The sequence below is a fragment of the Stomoxys calcitrans genome, chromosome 1 (assembly GCF_963082655.1).
Source record: "Stomoxys calcitrans chromosome 1, idStoCalc2.1, whole genome shotgun sequence".
Lineage (NCBI taxonomy): Eukaryota > Metazoa > Arthropoda > Insecta > Diptera > Muscidae > Stomoxys > Stomoxys calcitrans.
In genome coordinates, this window is record NC_081552.1 from 213,723,001 (window position 1) to 213,739,135 (window position 16,135).

The following is a 16,135-nucleotide window of genomic DNA, read 5'->3' on the forward strand; positions in this document are numbered from 1 at the left end:
AGACACCGTTGGATTCGTGAAGAAGATCTCTTTCCGCAGAGGTGCTGGATGAAGCAATACTGTGAAATTTTCTATGAAAAAAAATGACAAGAAAATCAACGAGAGTTTGCAATTCCTATAACATTTTTAGTTTTCCAAACTTCCCAATTTTTTAGACACCATTGGATTCGTGAAGAAGATCTCTTTCCGCAGAGGTGCTGGATGAAGCAATACTGTTAAATTTTCTATGAAAAACATCGCAAAAACTATTTTTTTTTTGGGTGTAAAATTCAAGGTCGTTTTCAAGGCCAGCAACGCTGTAACTCCTTCATTTTTTCGAATTTCGAAAATTTTCTACCATTCCGCAGTTCGAAATTCGAAGACGATTCGTCCAATAAACAGAATTACTTAAAATTTGACATTTTATTTTTTGCATGTTTTTAGCAAAGGCTAACCCCTTATGAAAATTTTCAATTTTTGATGCGAAATTTTTTTTCGAGTTGAGTATGAAAAACATCGCAAAAACTATTTTTTTTTTGGGTGTAAAATTCAAGGTCGTTTTCAAGGCCAGCAACGCTGTAACTCCTTCATTTTTTCGAATTTCGAAAATTTTCTACCATTCCGTGATAATTCATATCGAGAAATGGGAAGAAAATGAACGAGAGTTTGCAATTCTTGTGACTTCTTTAGTTTAGCAAACTTCCCGATATACATCGTTTAATTCGTGAAGATCTCTTTCCGCAGAGGTGCTGGATGAAGCAATACTGTGAAATTTTCTATGAAAAACATCGCAAAAACTATTTTTTTTTTTTTTGGTGTAAAATTCAAGGTCGTTTTCAAGGCCAACAACGCTGTAACTCCTTAATTTTTTCGAATTTCGAAAATTTTCTACCATTCCGCAGTTCGAAATTCGAAGACGATTCGTCCAATAAACAGAATTACTTAAAATTTCACATTTTATTTTTTTGCATGTTTTTTAGCAAAGGCTAACCCCTTATGAAAATTTTCAATTTTTGATGCGAAATTTTTTTTCGAGTTGATTATACAGCATTGAAGGTTGTGGCAAAAGATTCGGTTTAGCGCAACTCCTATGTTTTTTCTTCAAAAAAATAAGCTCAAGATCGCATAATTCATATCGAGAAATGGGAAGAAAATGAACGAGAGTTTGCAATTCTTGTGACTTCTTTAGTTTAGCAAACTTCCCGATATACATCGTTTAATTCGTGAAGATCTCTTTCCGCAGAGGTGCTGGATGAAGCAATACTGTGAAATTTTCTATGAAAAACATCGCAAAAACTATTTTTTTTTGGGTGTAAAATTTAAGGTCGTTTTCAAGGCCAGCAACGCTGTAACTCCTTCATTTTTTCGAATTTCGAAAATTTTCTACCATTCCGCAGTTCGAAATTCGAAGACGATTCGTCCAATAAACAGAATTACTTAAAATTTCACATTTTATTTTTTTGCATGTTTTTTAGCAAAGGCTAACCCCTTATGAAAATTTTCAATTTTTGATGCGAAATTTTTTTTCGAGTTGATTATACAGCATTGAAGGTTGTGGCAAAAGATTCGGTTTAGCGCAACTCCTGTGCTTTTTCTTCAAAAAAATAAGCTCAAAATCACAAAATTCTTATCGAAAAATGACAAGAAAATCAACGAGAGTTTGCAATTCCTATAACATCTTTAGTTTTCCAAACTTCCCAATTTTTTAGACACCGTTGGATTCGTGAAGAAGATCTCTTTCCGCAGAGGTGCTGGATGAAGCAATATTGTGAAATTTTCTATGAAAAACATCGCAAAAACTATTTTTTTTTTGGGTGTAAAATTTAATATCGTTTTCAAGGCCAACAACGCTGTAACACCTTCATTTTTTCGAATTTCAAAAATTTTCTACCATTCCGCAGTTCGAAATTCGAAGACGATTCGTCCAATAAACAGAATTACATAAAATTTCACATTTTATTTTTTTGCATGTTTTTTAGCAAAGGCTAACCCCATATGAAAATTTTCAATTTTTGATCCGAAATTTTTTTTCGAGTTGATTATACAGCATTGAAGGTTGTGGCAAAAGATTCGGTTTAGCGCAACTCCTATGTTTTTTCTTCAAAAAAATAATGAGAAAAATAATGAAAATTTTCAATTTTTGATGCGAAATTTTTTTTCGAGTTGATTATACAGCATTGAAGGTTGTGGCAAAAGATTCGGTTTAGCGCAACTCCTATGTTTTTTCTTCAAAAAAATAAGCTCAAAATCACAAAATTCTTATCGAAAAATGACAAGAAAATCAACGAGAGTTTGCAATTCCTGTAACATCTTTAGTTTTGCAAACTTCCCAACTTTTTAGACACCGTTGGATTCGTGAAGAAGATCTCTTTCCGCAGAGGTGCTGGATGAAGCAATATTGTGAAATTTTCTATGAAAAACATCGCAAAAACTATTTTTTTTTTGGGTGTAAAATTTAATATCGTTTTCAAGGCCAACAACGCTGTAACACCTTCATTTTTTCGAATTTCGAAAATTTTCTACCATTCCGCAGTTCGAAATTCGAAGACGATTCGTCCAATAAACAGAATTACATAAAATTTCACATTTTATTTTTTTGCATGTTTTTTAGCAAAGGCTAACCCCATATGAAAATTTTCAATTTTTGATCCGAAATTTTTTTTCGAGTTGATTATACAGCATTGAAGGTTGTGGCAAAAGATTCGGTTTAGCGCAACTCCTATGTTTTTTCTTCAAAAAAAAAAGCTCAAAATCACAAAATTCATATCGAAAAATGACAAGAAAATCAACGAGAGTTTGCAATTCCTGTAACATCTTTAGTTTTGCAAACTTCCCAACTTTTTAGACACCGTTGGATTCGTGAAGAAGATCTCTTTCCGCAGAGGTGCTGGATGAAGCAATACTGTGAAATTTTCTATGAAAAACATCGCAAAAACTATTTTTTTGGGTGTAAAATTTAATGTCGTTTTCAAGGCCAACAACGCTGTAACACCTTCATTTTTTCGAATTTCGAAAATTTTCTACCATTCCGCAGTTCGAAATTCGAAGACGATTCGTCCAATAAACAGAATTACATAAAATTTCACATTTTATTTTTTTGCATGTTTTTTAGCAAAGGCTAACCCCATATGAAAATTTTCAATTTTTGATGCGAAATTTTTTTTCGAGTTGATTATACAGCATTGAAGGTTGTGGCAAAAGATTCGGTTTAGCGCAACTCCTATGTTTTTTCTTCAAAAAAATAAGCTCAAAATCACAAAATTCTTATCGAAAAATGACAAGAAAATCAACGAGAGTTTGCAATTCCTATAACATCTTTAGTTTTGCAAACTTCCCAATTTTTTAGACACCGTTGGATTCGTGAAGAAGATCTCTTTCCGCAGAGGTGCTGGATGAAGCAATACTGTGAAATTTTCTATGAAAAAAATGACAAGAAAATCAACGAGAGTTTGCAATTCCTATAACATTTTTAGTTTTCCAAACTTCCCAATTTTTTAGACACCATTGGATTCGTGAAGAAGATCTCTTTCCGCAGAGGTGCTGGATGAAGCAATACTGTTAAATTTTCTATGAAAAACATCGCAAAAACTATTTTTTTTTGGGTGTAAAATTCAAGGTCGTTTTCAAGGCCAGCAACGCTGTAACTCCTTCATTTTTTCGAATTTCGTTCGAAATTCGAAGACGATTCGTCCAATAAACAGAATTACTTAAAATTTCACATTTTATTTTTTTGCATGTTGTTCATTCCCTTGAGGAGTTAACGCTGCTGAATGGATGGGGCTCGGTTAGGCGGGAAGAAATGTCACCAATATCCAAGGAGGGAAGTGGACTGTATGTTGGTTTTAAAATTGAAATGGACTGGAGCTTCGAACAACAGATGAGGGCGAACAGATATGTGGTTTTTGGTAACCACAGATTCTCCAAGTAGTGGCAGATACGAATAATGAGAGTTGGTTAAATAAAACAAAATCGTGGGTTTAGATTTGTAGGTGTATTTATTCAAGAAGGGTTGAGATGCTCACCAGTTGATCGATTATGCAAAAGTGAACGAGTTCTTAAGCCTAACTTGCCAAGATAGTTACTTTTTGTGGAATTTCTTTGTTTTTTAAATACTCGTTTAAACTAAAGTAGTCATTCACAATAATTCATTCGGTTTAATTCATAACAATGACTTTAAGACTAAGGCAAGTATACATAACTAGAGTAAAGGAAATTCAGTGGCGCTAAAAAACTAAGTCCAAGCTCGAAGTTTGGACATGCCGCCGGGCCAGAAGAAGATCAATTTGTGTTAGAACATAGCACTGAGGCTAAAGCTCGAATAGCTTCAGATAAAATCTGTTGATTAGCCTTTGCTGGGCTATTGGTGTTAGCTGTGTCGTCGGTTTGGATTTTGTTGTTGCTGTTGTTGTTGTTAGGCTTGATATTAATATTACGGCGATGGCAGCGTTGTCGATGAATGTTTTCTCTCACGTCGGATTTATTGCGGTGATTGTTGCTATTGGAACCTTTTGGACTTACTGGTTGTCGCTTGTGATCCATATTGGGTGCTTTCACATAATTAGGATGCAGCAGTGTATGGTGGGGTCTTCCACATTTCCGGCACATATTTCCCGATCGACAATCCCGAAATCGATGACTTCTTGCTAGACAGTTGACGCAATATATTTTCTTTAGAACGAGGATGTTACGTTCTTTCGGGGTCATCGCTATGAATTTAGGGCAAATTTTTAAAGCATGGAATCGGTTGCACAACGTGCATTTATACACATTAGGCTTAGAAATTTGCGCTCTTATGGGTGATCTGGAATGTAAATTTTGTTGATAAGTTATGAGAGTGATGAAATTAGATGAGAGGAAATTAGTTTCGGTTAGTATGAATGAGTTTATTAATTTGAGTTTGATTCCGTCGTATTCTCGAATGGAAGAAAACATAATTTGACAATTGGCCGATTTAGAATTCCAGTTGCAGTACGTACGTCTGCAATTCTAACATTATTGTCCGAACCTAGATAAGTCTTCTCTATTCTTCCTAATCGCCATTCACTAGGGGGTAACAAATCATCCATTATTGCTACCAAATCCCCTACTCTCAAATTGGGTTTTTTTGTCTTCCATTTATAACGCTTGTGCAGAGTCTTGAGATATTCCTCCTTCCATCTCAAGGCGAATTGATGGTGAATAGCCTTTAATTTCAACCAACGGTTTATCAGAGAAATATTGGGAGAAAGTGGTTCAGGAAAGGCTAATATGGGTGAACCCTTAAGAAAATGGCCTGGGGTCAATGCGGTTAAGTCGGCTGGATCGTCCGACATTGCAGAAATGGGGCGGGAGTTTAAAACGCCTTCAATCCTTGCCAGGATTGTTTGAAACTGTTCAAAAGTAAATTTATGAGCTCCTGCAATCTTCTTGAAATGTATTTTAAAACTTTTAACTGCGGCCTCCCAGAGGCCGCCCATGTGAGGTGCGTGTGGGGGAATGAATCCCCATTCAAACCCATGAGCTGCGTATTTTTTAGAAATGTCGCTAGAAGCAGATTTAATGAACTGGGAAAACTCACGAATTAGTGCTCTGCTAGCTCCTAAAAAGTTTCTGCCATTATCCGATACGATCCTACGAGGGAGCCCTCGCCTCCCAACGAAGCGGTAAAACGCAGCCTCAAATGCGGCAGATGATAAATCAGAGCATGTCTCCAGGTGTATTGCCCTTGTAGCAAAACATGCAAATACGCAGACATATCCCTTTATAGTAGGTGCCCTGCGAAGGGATGAGCTTTTTAGCTCAAATGGCCCTGCGAAGTCTATACCTGTCGTATGGAAAGGTGGCGATAGAGTACAACGCTCCAGAGGTAAAGGTGCCATAATTTGAGTGTTTTGCTTCTGTTTGTACAAAACGCATACTTTGCAGTTATATATAATGCTCTTTACTCTTGGTTTCAACCTGGAGACATAAAATTCGGTCTGCACAAATCTACACATCTGGTTGCATTCCGCATGAACTAAAAATGAGTGCAAGTGAAGCAAATAGAGATGGCAAAGTCTAGAATTACCGGGTAGAATGATTGGATGGCGTTCCCTGTATGGAAGAAATGAATCAGACAGGCGTCCATTCACCCTAAGGACCTGATTGGAATCCAGAAAAGGGTTCAAAGTTGATAAAACGCTTTTATTTGGTAGTGGCTTTGAGTTCAAAAGCAGCTCATATTCTAATGAAAAATATTGTCGTTGAGCAAGTGATATAAGACGAAATTTCACGAATTGCATTTCTTGCATGCTCAAATCATACGATTCGTACTTGCGGGTATTTCCAGGCATTGAGTTATGGAAGAAGCGAAATATATATGAGATTACTCTCAATGCCCTTGTATAGGATGAGAATCTTAGAAGAATATCGTTATTTTCTGCTGCCACATGATGCATTTGAACCACATCATGTTCCTTTAGAGGGACTAGCGGATTCTTTTTTGGCCAAGTACCCTCTGGATTCGTAAGCCAAGGCGGACCATTCCACCACAATGTACTGATCTTCAAGTCCTGAGGTCTACAACCGCGAGTGCCTATATCAGCCGGGTTATCATGAGTGGAAACATAATTCCACTTGGCGTCGGGAACTAGTTCATGAATTTGGGATGCCCTATTTGCGACGTAGGTTTCCCATAACATTGGGGGTTTTGAAAGCCACCCCAAAACAATAGACGAATCCGTCCACAATGATACAGAACCAAAATTCATCTCAAAAGTGTTCAAAATGTAGCGAACTAGTTTGGCTAGAAGCACAGCGCCGTTTAATTCTAACTTTGGCAATGACACTGTCTTAATGGGAGCAACTTTGCTTTTGGCCATAAGAAGGTTGGAAATAACTACAGATGTCGTTGTCTGGCATCGTACGTACACGGTAGCGCAGTATGCCATTTTTGAGGCATCACAAAAACCGTGTATTTGTATGAGATCTGTAGGCAAATATTTAATCCATCTAGGTATAATGACATCCTCTACGTGTGCTAAATCATCGATTAAGTTGTTCCAAGTATCAAGAGAATCAGGACTTATCGTTTCGTCCCAATTGGAACCTTCCAACCAGAGCTGCTGCATTAAAATTTTTGACCTTATAATAACAGGAGTAATCCAACCGGCGGGGTCGAAAAGTTTCGCGACTGTGGAAAGAACTTGACGTTTAGTCGCCTGGGATTTTTTCTCTATGGGTATGGATGCATAAGAAAAGCAGTCTGTTAATGCATTCCATTTTATACCAAGAGTTTTAGTGGAGCTTGATTCATACAATTTTAATAAGTCCATATCGTATAAATCCTCAGGAGGCAAATGTGATAATAACTCCGGTGCATTGGCAGTAATTTTCTTTAATGGAAAACCCGCAGATTTGAGGACAGCGATCAAATCATTTCGTGCTTCGATGGTTTCTTCGATGGTGAATCCACCAGATAAAATATCATCCACATATGTTTCTTTTCTCAAAATGGATGCGACTTTGGGGAATTCTGTTTCTGAATCAGATGCAAGTTGAAGTAGAGTGCGTATTGCCAAAAAGGGAGCGCAATTTATGCCAAAAGTGACCGTGTTCAAATGGTAATCTCTTATAGGCTCTGCGCTTTGATTTTGAAACAGAATTCTTTGATACGCTCTATCTTGGGGATGTACCAGGATTTGGCGGTACATTTTTTGGATATCTCCACAAAATACGTACTTATATTTTCTCCAGTTGAGAATTATGGAAATTAAGTCGTTTTGTAGTGTGGGACCGGTATGAAGTACATCATTGAGGGAGTAATCGGATTTTGTCTTGCGTGAAGCGTTAAAAACAACCCTGACCTTGGTTGATTTGTGATCCGGTCGCACTACGGCATGATGAGGGAGGTAAAAGGAGTTAAATTTACCTTCGGAGCCTAGTTCGAGAGAAGAAGTCTCTTCCATATGACCTAATGAAATATACTCCTTAAGGACAGACCTGTATTCCCCTCGAAGCTCGGCATCCTTGATCAGTGTCTTCTCCATTCTTGTATACTGTCCAAGAGCGAGAAATCTTGAAGAGCCAAGAAAAATGGAGTTTGGAAATTCCTCTTTAAAGGGGAGTCTAACGACATATCGACCATTGGGAAGACGCGTAGTCGTCTTTAGGTAGAACTCTTCACAAATTATTTCGGATTCTGTACGAGGAGAAATGGATGGGATTTCTTCGATTTCCCAAAATTTTCGAAGAATTTCGCTAAGATTCTCATCTTCGGTGGGAATTACGTTCGTTGTGAACGCTTGAATCTTCTCACCCTGCATTGGGCCACTTAGTACCCAACCGAATATTGTGTTGTACGCCGAAGCCAGACCACAAATATTCTTCTTAACACCCTCGAGATTAATGAATCGCTCAGCGTCATTTCCGAGAACTAAATCGATATTCGACGATTTATTGAAGTTGGGATCTGCTAAATCAAGGTCTCGCAGTTCTGGTGAATTTGGAATTTCAAAAGAAACAGCAGGAAGCTTCTGTGTAACCTTTGGCAAGACAATGGCATTAACTCTACATCGTGTGTTATATCTTCGAGAAAAAAGTACAAGTTCACATTCTTTGTGAGCCTTTTGTGTCTTGCAGCCTATACCAAATATCTCGAACGAAGATTTTCGATATGAAACTTGGAGCATATTTCGTACTCTCTCAGAGAGAAATGTTCTTTGGGATCCTGGGTCTATTAAAGCCCTAATTGTGAAAAGTTCACCATTGTGTTCGACTTGAACAAGCGCTGTTCTAAGCAAGATTGTTTCACTGTTAGAAGAAAAATTGGCCTGTACCTGGGAGTATGACTCTGCCGATGACGATTGTGAGATATCCTCGTGTCGTTCTGAAGAGATACTATTTGCCGAGATTTGTTGCTTCGGTGAAAAAGTCTGAGAACCAGATTCAGACTTTCGAATCGGTGGTTGGTCTAAGTGCAAGAGTGTATGGTGATGTTTCCTGCACGAGAGACAAGTGTTCTTACTCCTGCACTTTTGTTTCATGTGAGCCTCTGATAAGCAATTATTACAGATTTTATTTTTAAAAACGAAATCTATTCTCTCCTGGGGCTTAAATTTACGAAAATCTGGGCATGTTCGTATGCTATGATTCTCTTTGCATAAAGTACAGGAGGTTGTAAGTTTTTCCTGGGATGTGTACATCTGTATTTTTTCGTTGGATTTGGAGTACGAAACCGATGGGAGACTATGTCTATCCTTCGTTGATTTAATGCTGGATATTCTTTCCACGACCTCAAATCTATTAAGAAGGAACTCGTCCATTTGAGACCAACTTGGCAGTTCACGATGGGACTTGAGGGATTGTTCCCATAACGAAATAGTCTCATTTGGAAGCTTTGTAGACACCAAATAAATTAATATTGGGTCCCAGCATTCTACCTGTACCTGTAAGGACTTCAGTGTACATAGGCAGTCACTAACTGTAGAGTGAATCCTTTGAAGAGATTCGCTATTTTCATCTGTGGCAACGGGAATTTCAAATAATATCCTGAGCTGGTGGTCTACCAGCACGCGCTTATTCTCATATCGGGTTCTCAAAGCTCCCCATGCGAGATCAAAATTATCATCGCAGAGAGTATATCTTTTCACGATAGCGCCAGCACTACCTTTAGTCTTATTTCTAAGATGGTAAAGTTTCTGAGCACGGGTGAGTTTAGGGTGGTTCACGTAAACGGCCGTGAACATATCACGAAAGGAGGGCCATTCCTCGTAACTGCCCTTAAATACCTCCGTGTCACATGGCGGGACTTTTATGCACGAGCTGTAAGTATCAGAAACATGCGCACTGGAACTGGTCTGGAAAAGGTGCTGAGGGGCTAGACTATTCCTAGTTGACATAGTTCTGGAATCAGCCCCTCCTGATATCTTCAGAATGTCGACAATCTGGGAACGAGTCTCATAATATGCCTCTGAGGTCACATTAAAATTCACTTTAGCATTCTCCTTGAAGTCTTTTGTATTGGTTGTTTCGGGAGACAACATTAGACTTTCATAGTCTATTTGCAATTTTTTCCACCTTACTTCCAAATCGTCCAACTTGACTTCAAGAAGTGAATCAGTCTGGTCCGTAACGTCAACTTTTTCAAAAGCTGTGCAAAAGCTGATCAGATGATCACAGTCAAACAAAAATTTCTCGTGGATAGGGGAAGGTTTCACAGCAGAGCTGCCAGTAGCCGAATTCGCCTGGTTAGAGGGTTCCATTATTGTCGTCGAAGTTACTTATACGAAGAAAAAAAAAATAATATATCTAACAAATTTCTCAAGAAAGATTCGTTCGAGAGATATATCGAATATCCCTTTTAAGTTCTAAAAAATCGAACCTAAATATCCGGCTGTCAAACTTCAAGTCTGGAGCAATCTGCGCTGAAGAAGCAGTACCAGCTGAAATCAAAAAGGCAAGATAGTCCAAGCTGTGGAGTTGACAAAGGTTAATTGTAAACCTTTAAAAAAACGGAATTGATCATAGATAGAGAGGGCAAAGTTTTGATAGGGATAAGTTCATCCACAATATCAGAGATATGGAAACAATGCTGTCCGACACGAATAACTTTAGTATTATTCTGTTATCTCGGGGGTGTACAATCAGTACATTAAGTATCTTCCAAAAAAAAGCGAAAAATTCATCTTCACTGGGGAAATAATCATTATATGTAGGATATGCCTTCTTTTACGTGTGGAAAATATGTTTGTTTTATTCAGAATTTGTAGATGTCTATAATTGTTTGTTAGTTGGCAACAAATTTAATAGAATCATGGAGTGCAATGTTGTTACTACATATGAGTATAGTTTTTTAATTTTTTATTTATTTCAAAAGGTAAATTTTTTCTTTTTTATTTATTTTTTTTTTTTGTTTTTTTTTTTTTTTTTTTCGTTGGTGTAATTTTGCAATATGTACAAATACAAGAACTAGAATTATTTGGGAAAAAAATAATATTACGGGCCACCCTAATATTTCAATGTGGATTTCAATTTCTTGGAACGATCACATATGGGAGTGTTTACATATGAATTTCGTTTTGTTTTGTTCGTTTTTATTCTTTATAGGAATTTTATTCATAAAATAAGGTATCTTTATGTAGATAATTTGAAATTGAAAATCAATTGTTACCTTAATGTGATGTTGCGTAAATTCTGTGGCATATGTTGCAAATTATTCACTATCACAAATCATTAATACCGTTCGCGAAATGTCTTCTATTTTAATGCGTATAAATTTCAGCTTATCTTCTTATTATTTCTAAACACTAATTGTATGTTTCTCACATTGTCATTTCTTCTTCATTCTTACTTATCACTCTGGAAATATCATCCACAGAACTGGAAACATATTGGAAACAAGTTATGTTAAATGAGCTTTCATGTATGTTGAGTATCAGTACGTCAATGTTAAAGAGAGGGGTTATGTTAGCTTTGAGTGATAGAGGCAATGGCAATTAAATTAAAAACAATGGCAATGGGAGAAATTGAAAAAGAATCAAATGGAACTTGAAATAACCAAACTTTTGAAACAGGTGAGGGGAATTGTAAGGGGAACTATGAAAAGAACGGCGAAAGAGAAATAACAAAATTTGACATTGAAATGTATGCCCTTGAATTTTACAATTCCACTGTTTCTTCAATTCGTAACGGATTTTTCTTATGCGGTTAAACCAAAGATTTTGCATTCATGACGTAACACATTTCTTGTTAGATGACGAAGTATAGAATTTTCAATATTTTACACGTGGATTTCTAATAAACATGTATATATGTATTCATCTTTCCGATTAGAATTTTTACCTCGTTTTTATTTTTTTTTTTTTTTTTTTTAGAACCAATTTTACTTTCGAAATTTATTTAAATTTACGTTTCGCACGCTTTTTGTTTTTTTTTTTTTTAATAATTTTCGTCCGCACTACTTTTGGAGTTGTTTGTTCTTAGACATCCCGATTCAACTAGTTTTCTTATTTTCTAATTTATTAAGCTTTACCTTCTGCTCTCTCTTTTGTCACGAGGCTGCGATCTTCTTTGACTGGAACTCTCTCTTCTCGAATGGACCATGTTCATTCCCTTGAGGAGTTAACGCTGCTGAATGGATGGGGCTCGGTTAGGCGGGAAGAAATGTCACCAATATCCAAGGAGGGAAGTGGACTGTATGTTGGTTTTAAAATTGAAATGGACTGGAGCTTCGAACAACAGATGAGGGCGAACAGATATGTGGTTTTTGGTAACCACAGATTCTCCAAGTAGTGGCAGATACGAATAATGAGAGTTGGTTAAATAAAACAAAATCGTGGGTTTAGATTTGTAGGTGTATTTATTCAAGAAGGGTTGAGATGCTCACCAGTTGATCGATTATGCAAAAGTGAACGAGTTCTTAAGCCTAACTTGCCAAGATAGTTACTTTTTGTGGAATTTCTTTGTTTTTTAAATACTCGTTTAAACTAAAGTAGTCATTCACAATAATTCATTCGGTTTAATTCATAACAATGACTTTAAGACTAAGGCAAGTATACATAACTAGAGTAAAGGAAATTCAGTGGCGCTAAAAAACTAAGTCCAAGCTCGAAGTTTGGACATGTTTTTTAGCAAAGGCTAACCCCTTATGAAAATTTTCAATTTTTGATGCGAAATTTTTTTTCGAGTTGATTATACAGCATTGAAGGTTGTGGCAAAAGATTCGGTTTAGCGCAACTCCTGTGCTTTTTCTTCAAAAAAATAAGCTCAAAATCACAAAATTCTTATCGAAAAATGACAAGAAAATCAACGAGAGTTTGCAATTCCTATAACATCTTTAGTTTTCCAAACTTCCCAATTTTTTAGACACCGTTGGATTCGTGAAGAAGATCTCTTTCCGCAGAGGTGCTGGATGAAGCAATATTGTGAAATTTTCTATGAAAAACATCGCAAAAACTATTTTTTTTTTGGGTGTAAAATTTAATATCGTTTTCAAGGCCAACAACGCTGTAACACCTTCATTTTTTCGAATTTCGAAAATTTTCTACCATTCCGCAGTTCGAAATTCGAAGACGATTCGTCCAATAAACAGAATTACATAAAATTTCACATTTTATTTTTTTGCATGTTTTTTAGCAAAGGCTAACCCCATATGAAAATTTTCAATTTTTGATCCGAAATTTTTTTTCGAGTTGATTATACAGCATTGAAGGTTGTGGCAAAAGATTCGGTTTAGCGCAACTCCTATGTTTTTTCTTCAAAAAAATAATGAGAAAAATAATGAAAATTTTCAATTTTTGATGCGAAATTTTTTTTCGAGTTGATTATACAGCATTGAAGGTTGTGGCAAAAGATTCGGTTTAGCGCAACTCCTATGTTTTTTCTTCAAAAAAATAAGCTCAAAATCACAAAATTCTTATCGAAAAATGACAAGAAAATCAACGAGAGTTTGCAATTCCTGTAACATCTTTAGTTTTGCAAACTTCCCAACTTTTTAGACACCATTGGATTCGTGAAGAAGATCTCTTTCCGCGCAGGTGCTGGATGAAGCAATACTGTGAAATTTTCTATGAAAAACATCGCAAAAACTATTTTTTTTTAGGTGCAAAATTCAAGGTCGTTTTCAAGGCCAACAACGCTATAACTCCTTCATTTTTTCGAATTTCGAAATTTTTCTACCATTCCGCAGTTCGAAATTCGAAGACGATTCGTCCAATAAACAGAATTACTCAAAATTTCACATTTTATTTTTTTGCATGTTTTTTAGCAAAGGTTATGAAAATTTTCAATTTTTGATGCGAAATTTTTTTTCGAGTTGATTATACAGCATTGAAGGTTGTGGCAAAAGATTCGGTTTAGCGCAACTCCTATGTTTTTTCTTCAAAAAAAATAAGCTCAAAATCACAAAATTCTTATCGAAAAATGACAAGAAAATCAACGAGAGTTTGCAATTCCTATAACATCTTTAGTTTTCCAAACTTCCCAATTTTTTAGACACCATTGGATTCGTGAAGAAGATCTCTTTCCGCAGAGGTGCTGGATGAAGCAATACTGTGAAATTTTCTATGAAAAACATCGCAAAAACTATTTTTTTTTTGGGTGTAAAATTTAAGGTCGTTTTCAAGGCCAGCAACGCTGTAACTCCTTCATTTTTTCGAATTTCGAAAATTTTCTACCATTCCGCAGTTCGAAATTCGAAGACGATTCGTCCAATAAACAGAATTAATTAAAATTTCACATTTTATTTTTTTGCATGTTTTTTAGCAAAGGCTAACCCCTTATGAAAATTTTCAATTTTTGATGCGAAATTTTTTTTCCAGTTGATTATACAGCATTGAAGGTTGTGGCAAAAGATTCGGTTTAGCGCAACTCCTATGTTTTTTCTTCAAAAAAATAAGCTCAAAATCACAAAATTCATATCGAAAAATGACAAGAAAATCAACGAGAGTTTGCAATTCCTGTAACATCTTTAGTTTTGCAAACTTCCCAACTTTTTAGACACCGTTGGATTCGTGAAGAAGATCTCTTTCCGCGCAGGTGCTGGATGAAGCAATAATGTGAAATTTTCTATGAAAAACATCGCAAAAACTATTTTTTTTTGGGTGCAAAATTCAAGGTCGTTTTCAAGGCCAGCAACGCTGTAACTCCTTCATTTTTCGAATTTCGAAAATTTTCTACCATTCCGCAGTTCGAAATTCGAAGACGATTCGTCCAATAAACAGAATTAATTAAAATTTCACATTTTATTTTTTTGCATGTTTTTTAGCAAAGGCTAACCCCTTATGAAAATTTTCAATTTTTGATGCGAAATTTTTTTTCCAGTTGATTATACAGCATTGAAGGTTGTGGCAAAAGATTCGGTTTAGCGCAACTCCTATGTTTTTTCTTCAAAAAAATAAGCTCAAAATCACAAAATTCATATCGAAAAATGACAAGAAAATCAACGAGAGTTTGCAATTCCTGTAACATCTTTAGTTTTGCAAACTTCCCAACTTTTTAGACACCGTTGGATTCGTGAAGAAGATCTCTTTCCGCGCAGGTGCTGGATGAAGCAATAATGTGAAATTTTCTATGAAAAACATCGCAAAAACTATTTTTTTTGGGTGCAAAATTCAAGGTCGTTTTCAAGGCCAGCAACGCTATAACTCGTTCATTTTTTCGAATTTCGAAATTTTTCTACCATTCCGCAGTTCGAAATTCGAAGACGATTCGTCCAATAAACAGAATTACTCAAAATTTCACATTTTATTTTTTTGCATGTTTTTTAGCAAAGGCTAACCCCTTATGAAAATTTTCAATTTTTGATGCGAAATTTTTTTTCGAGTTGATTATACAGCATTGAAGGTTGTGGCAAAAGATTCGGTTTAGCGCAACTCCTATGTTTTTTCTTCAAAAAAAATAAGCTCAAAATCACAAAATTCTTATCGAAAAATGACAAGAAAATCAACGAGAGTTTGCAATTCCTATAACATCTTTAGTTTTCCAAACTTCCCAATTTTTTAGACACCATTGGATTCGTGAAGAAGATCTCTTTCCGCAGAGGTGCTGGATGAAGCAATACTGTGAAATTTTCTATGAAAAACATCGCAAAAACTATTTTTTTTGGGGTGTAAAATTCAAGGTCGTTTTGAAGGCCAGCAACGCTGTAACTCCTTCATTTTTCGAATTTCGAAAATTTTCTACCATTCCGCAGTTCGAAATTCGAAGACGATTCGTCCAATAAACAGAATTACTCAAAATTTCACATTTTATTTTTTTGCATGTTTTTTAACAAAGGCTAACCCCTTATTAAAATTTTCAATTTTTGATGCGAAATTTTTTTTCGAGTTGATTATACAGCATTGAAGGTTGTGGCAAAAGATTCGGTTTAGCGCAACTCCTATGTTTTTTCTTCAAAAAAATAAGCTCAAAATCACAAAATTCATATCGAAAAATGACAAGAAAATCAACGAGAGTTTGCAATTCCTGTAACATCTTTAGTTTTGCAAACTTCCCAACTTTTTAGACACCGTTGGATTCGTGAAGAAGATCTCTTTTCGCAGAGGTGCTGGATGAAGCAATACTGTGAAATTTTCTATGAAAAACATCGCAAAAACTATTTTTTTTTTGGGTGTAAAATTCAAGGTCGTTTTCAAGGCCAACTACGCTGTAACTCCTTCATTTTTTCGAATTTCGAAAATTTTCTACCATTCCGCAGTTC

At 35.9% G+C, this 16,135-nt stretch overlaps 1 protein-coding gene across 1 annotated transcript; it reads right to left on the reverse strand.

Annotated features, from left to right (window-relative positions):
• Window positions 1-5,557: 5,557 nt before the first annotated feature.
• Window positions 5,558-10,199, reverse strand: LOC131997572 (uncharacterized). Its single transcript, XM_059368427.1, has 3 exons — window positions 6,026-10,199; window positions 5,783-5,974; window positions 5,558-5,682 (listed from the first exon to the last, which is right to left on the reverse strand). Exons 1-3 carry the CDS (start codon window positions 10,197-10,199, stop codon window positions 5,558-5,560), a joined length of 4,491 nt encoding a protein of 1,496 aa, XP_059224410.1.
• Between the last annotated feature and the right edge of the window lie 5,936 nt (window positions 10,200-16,135).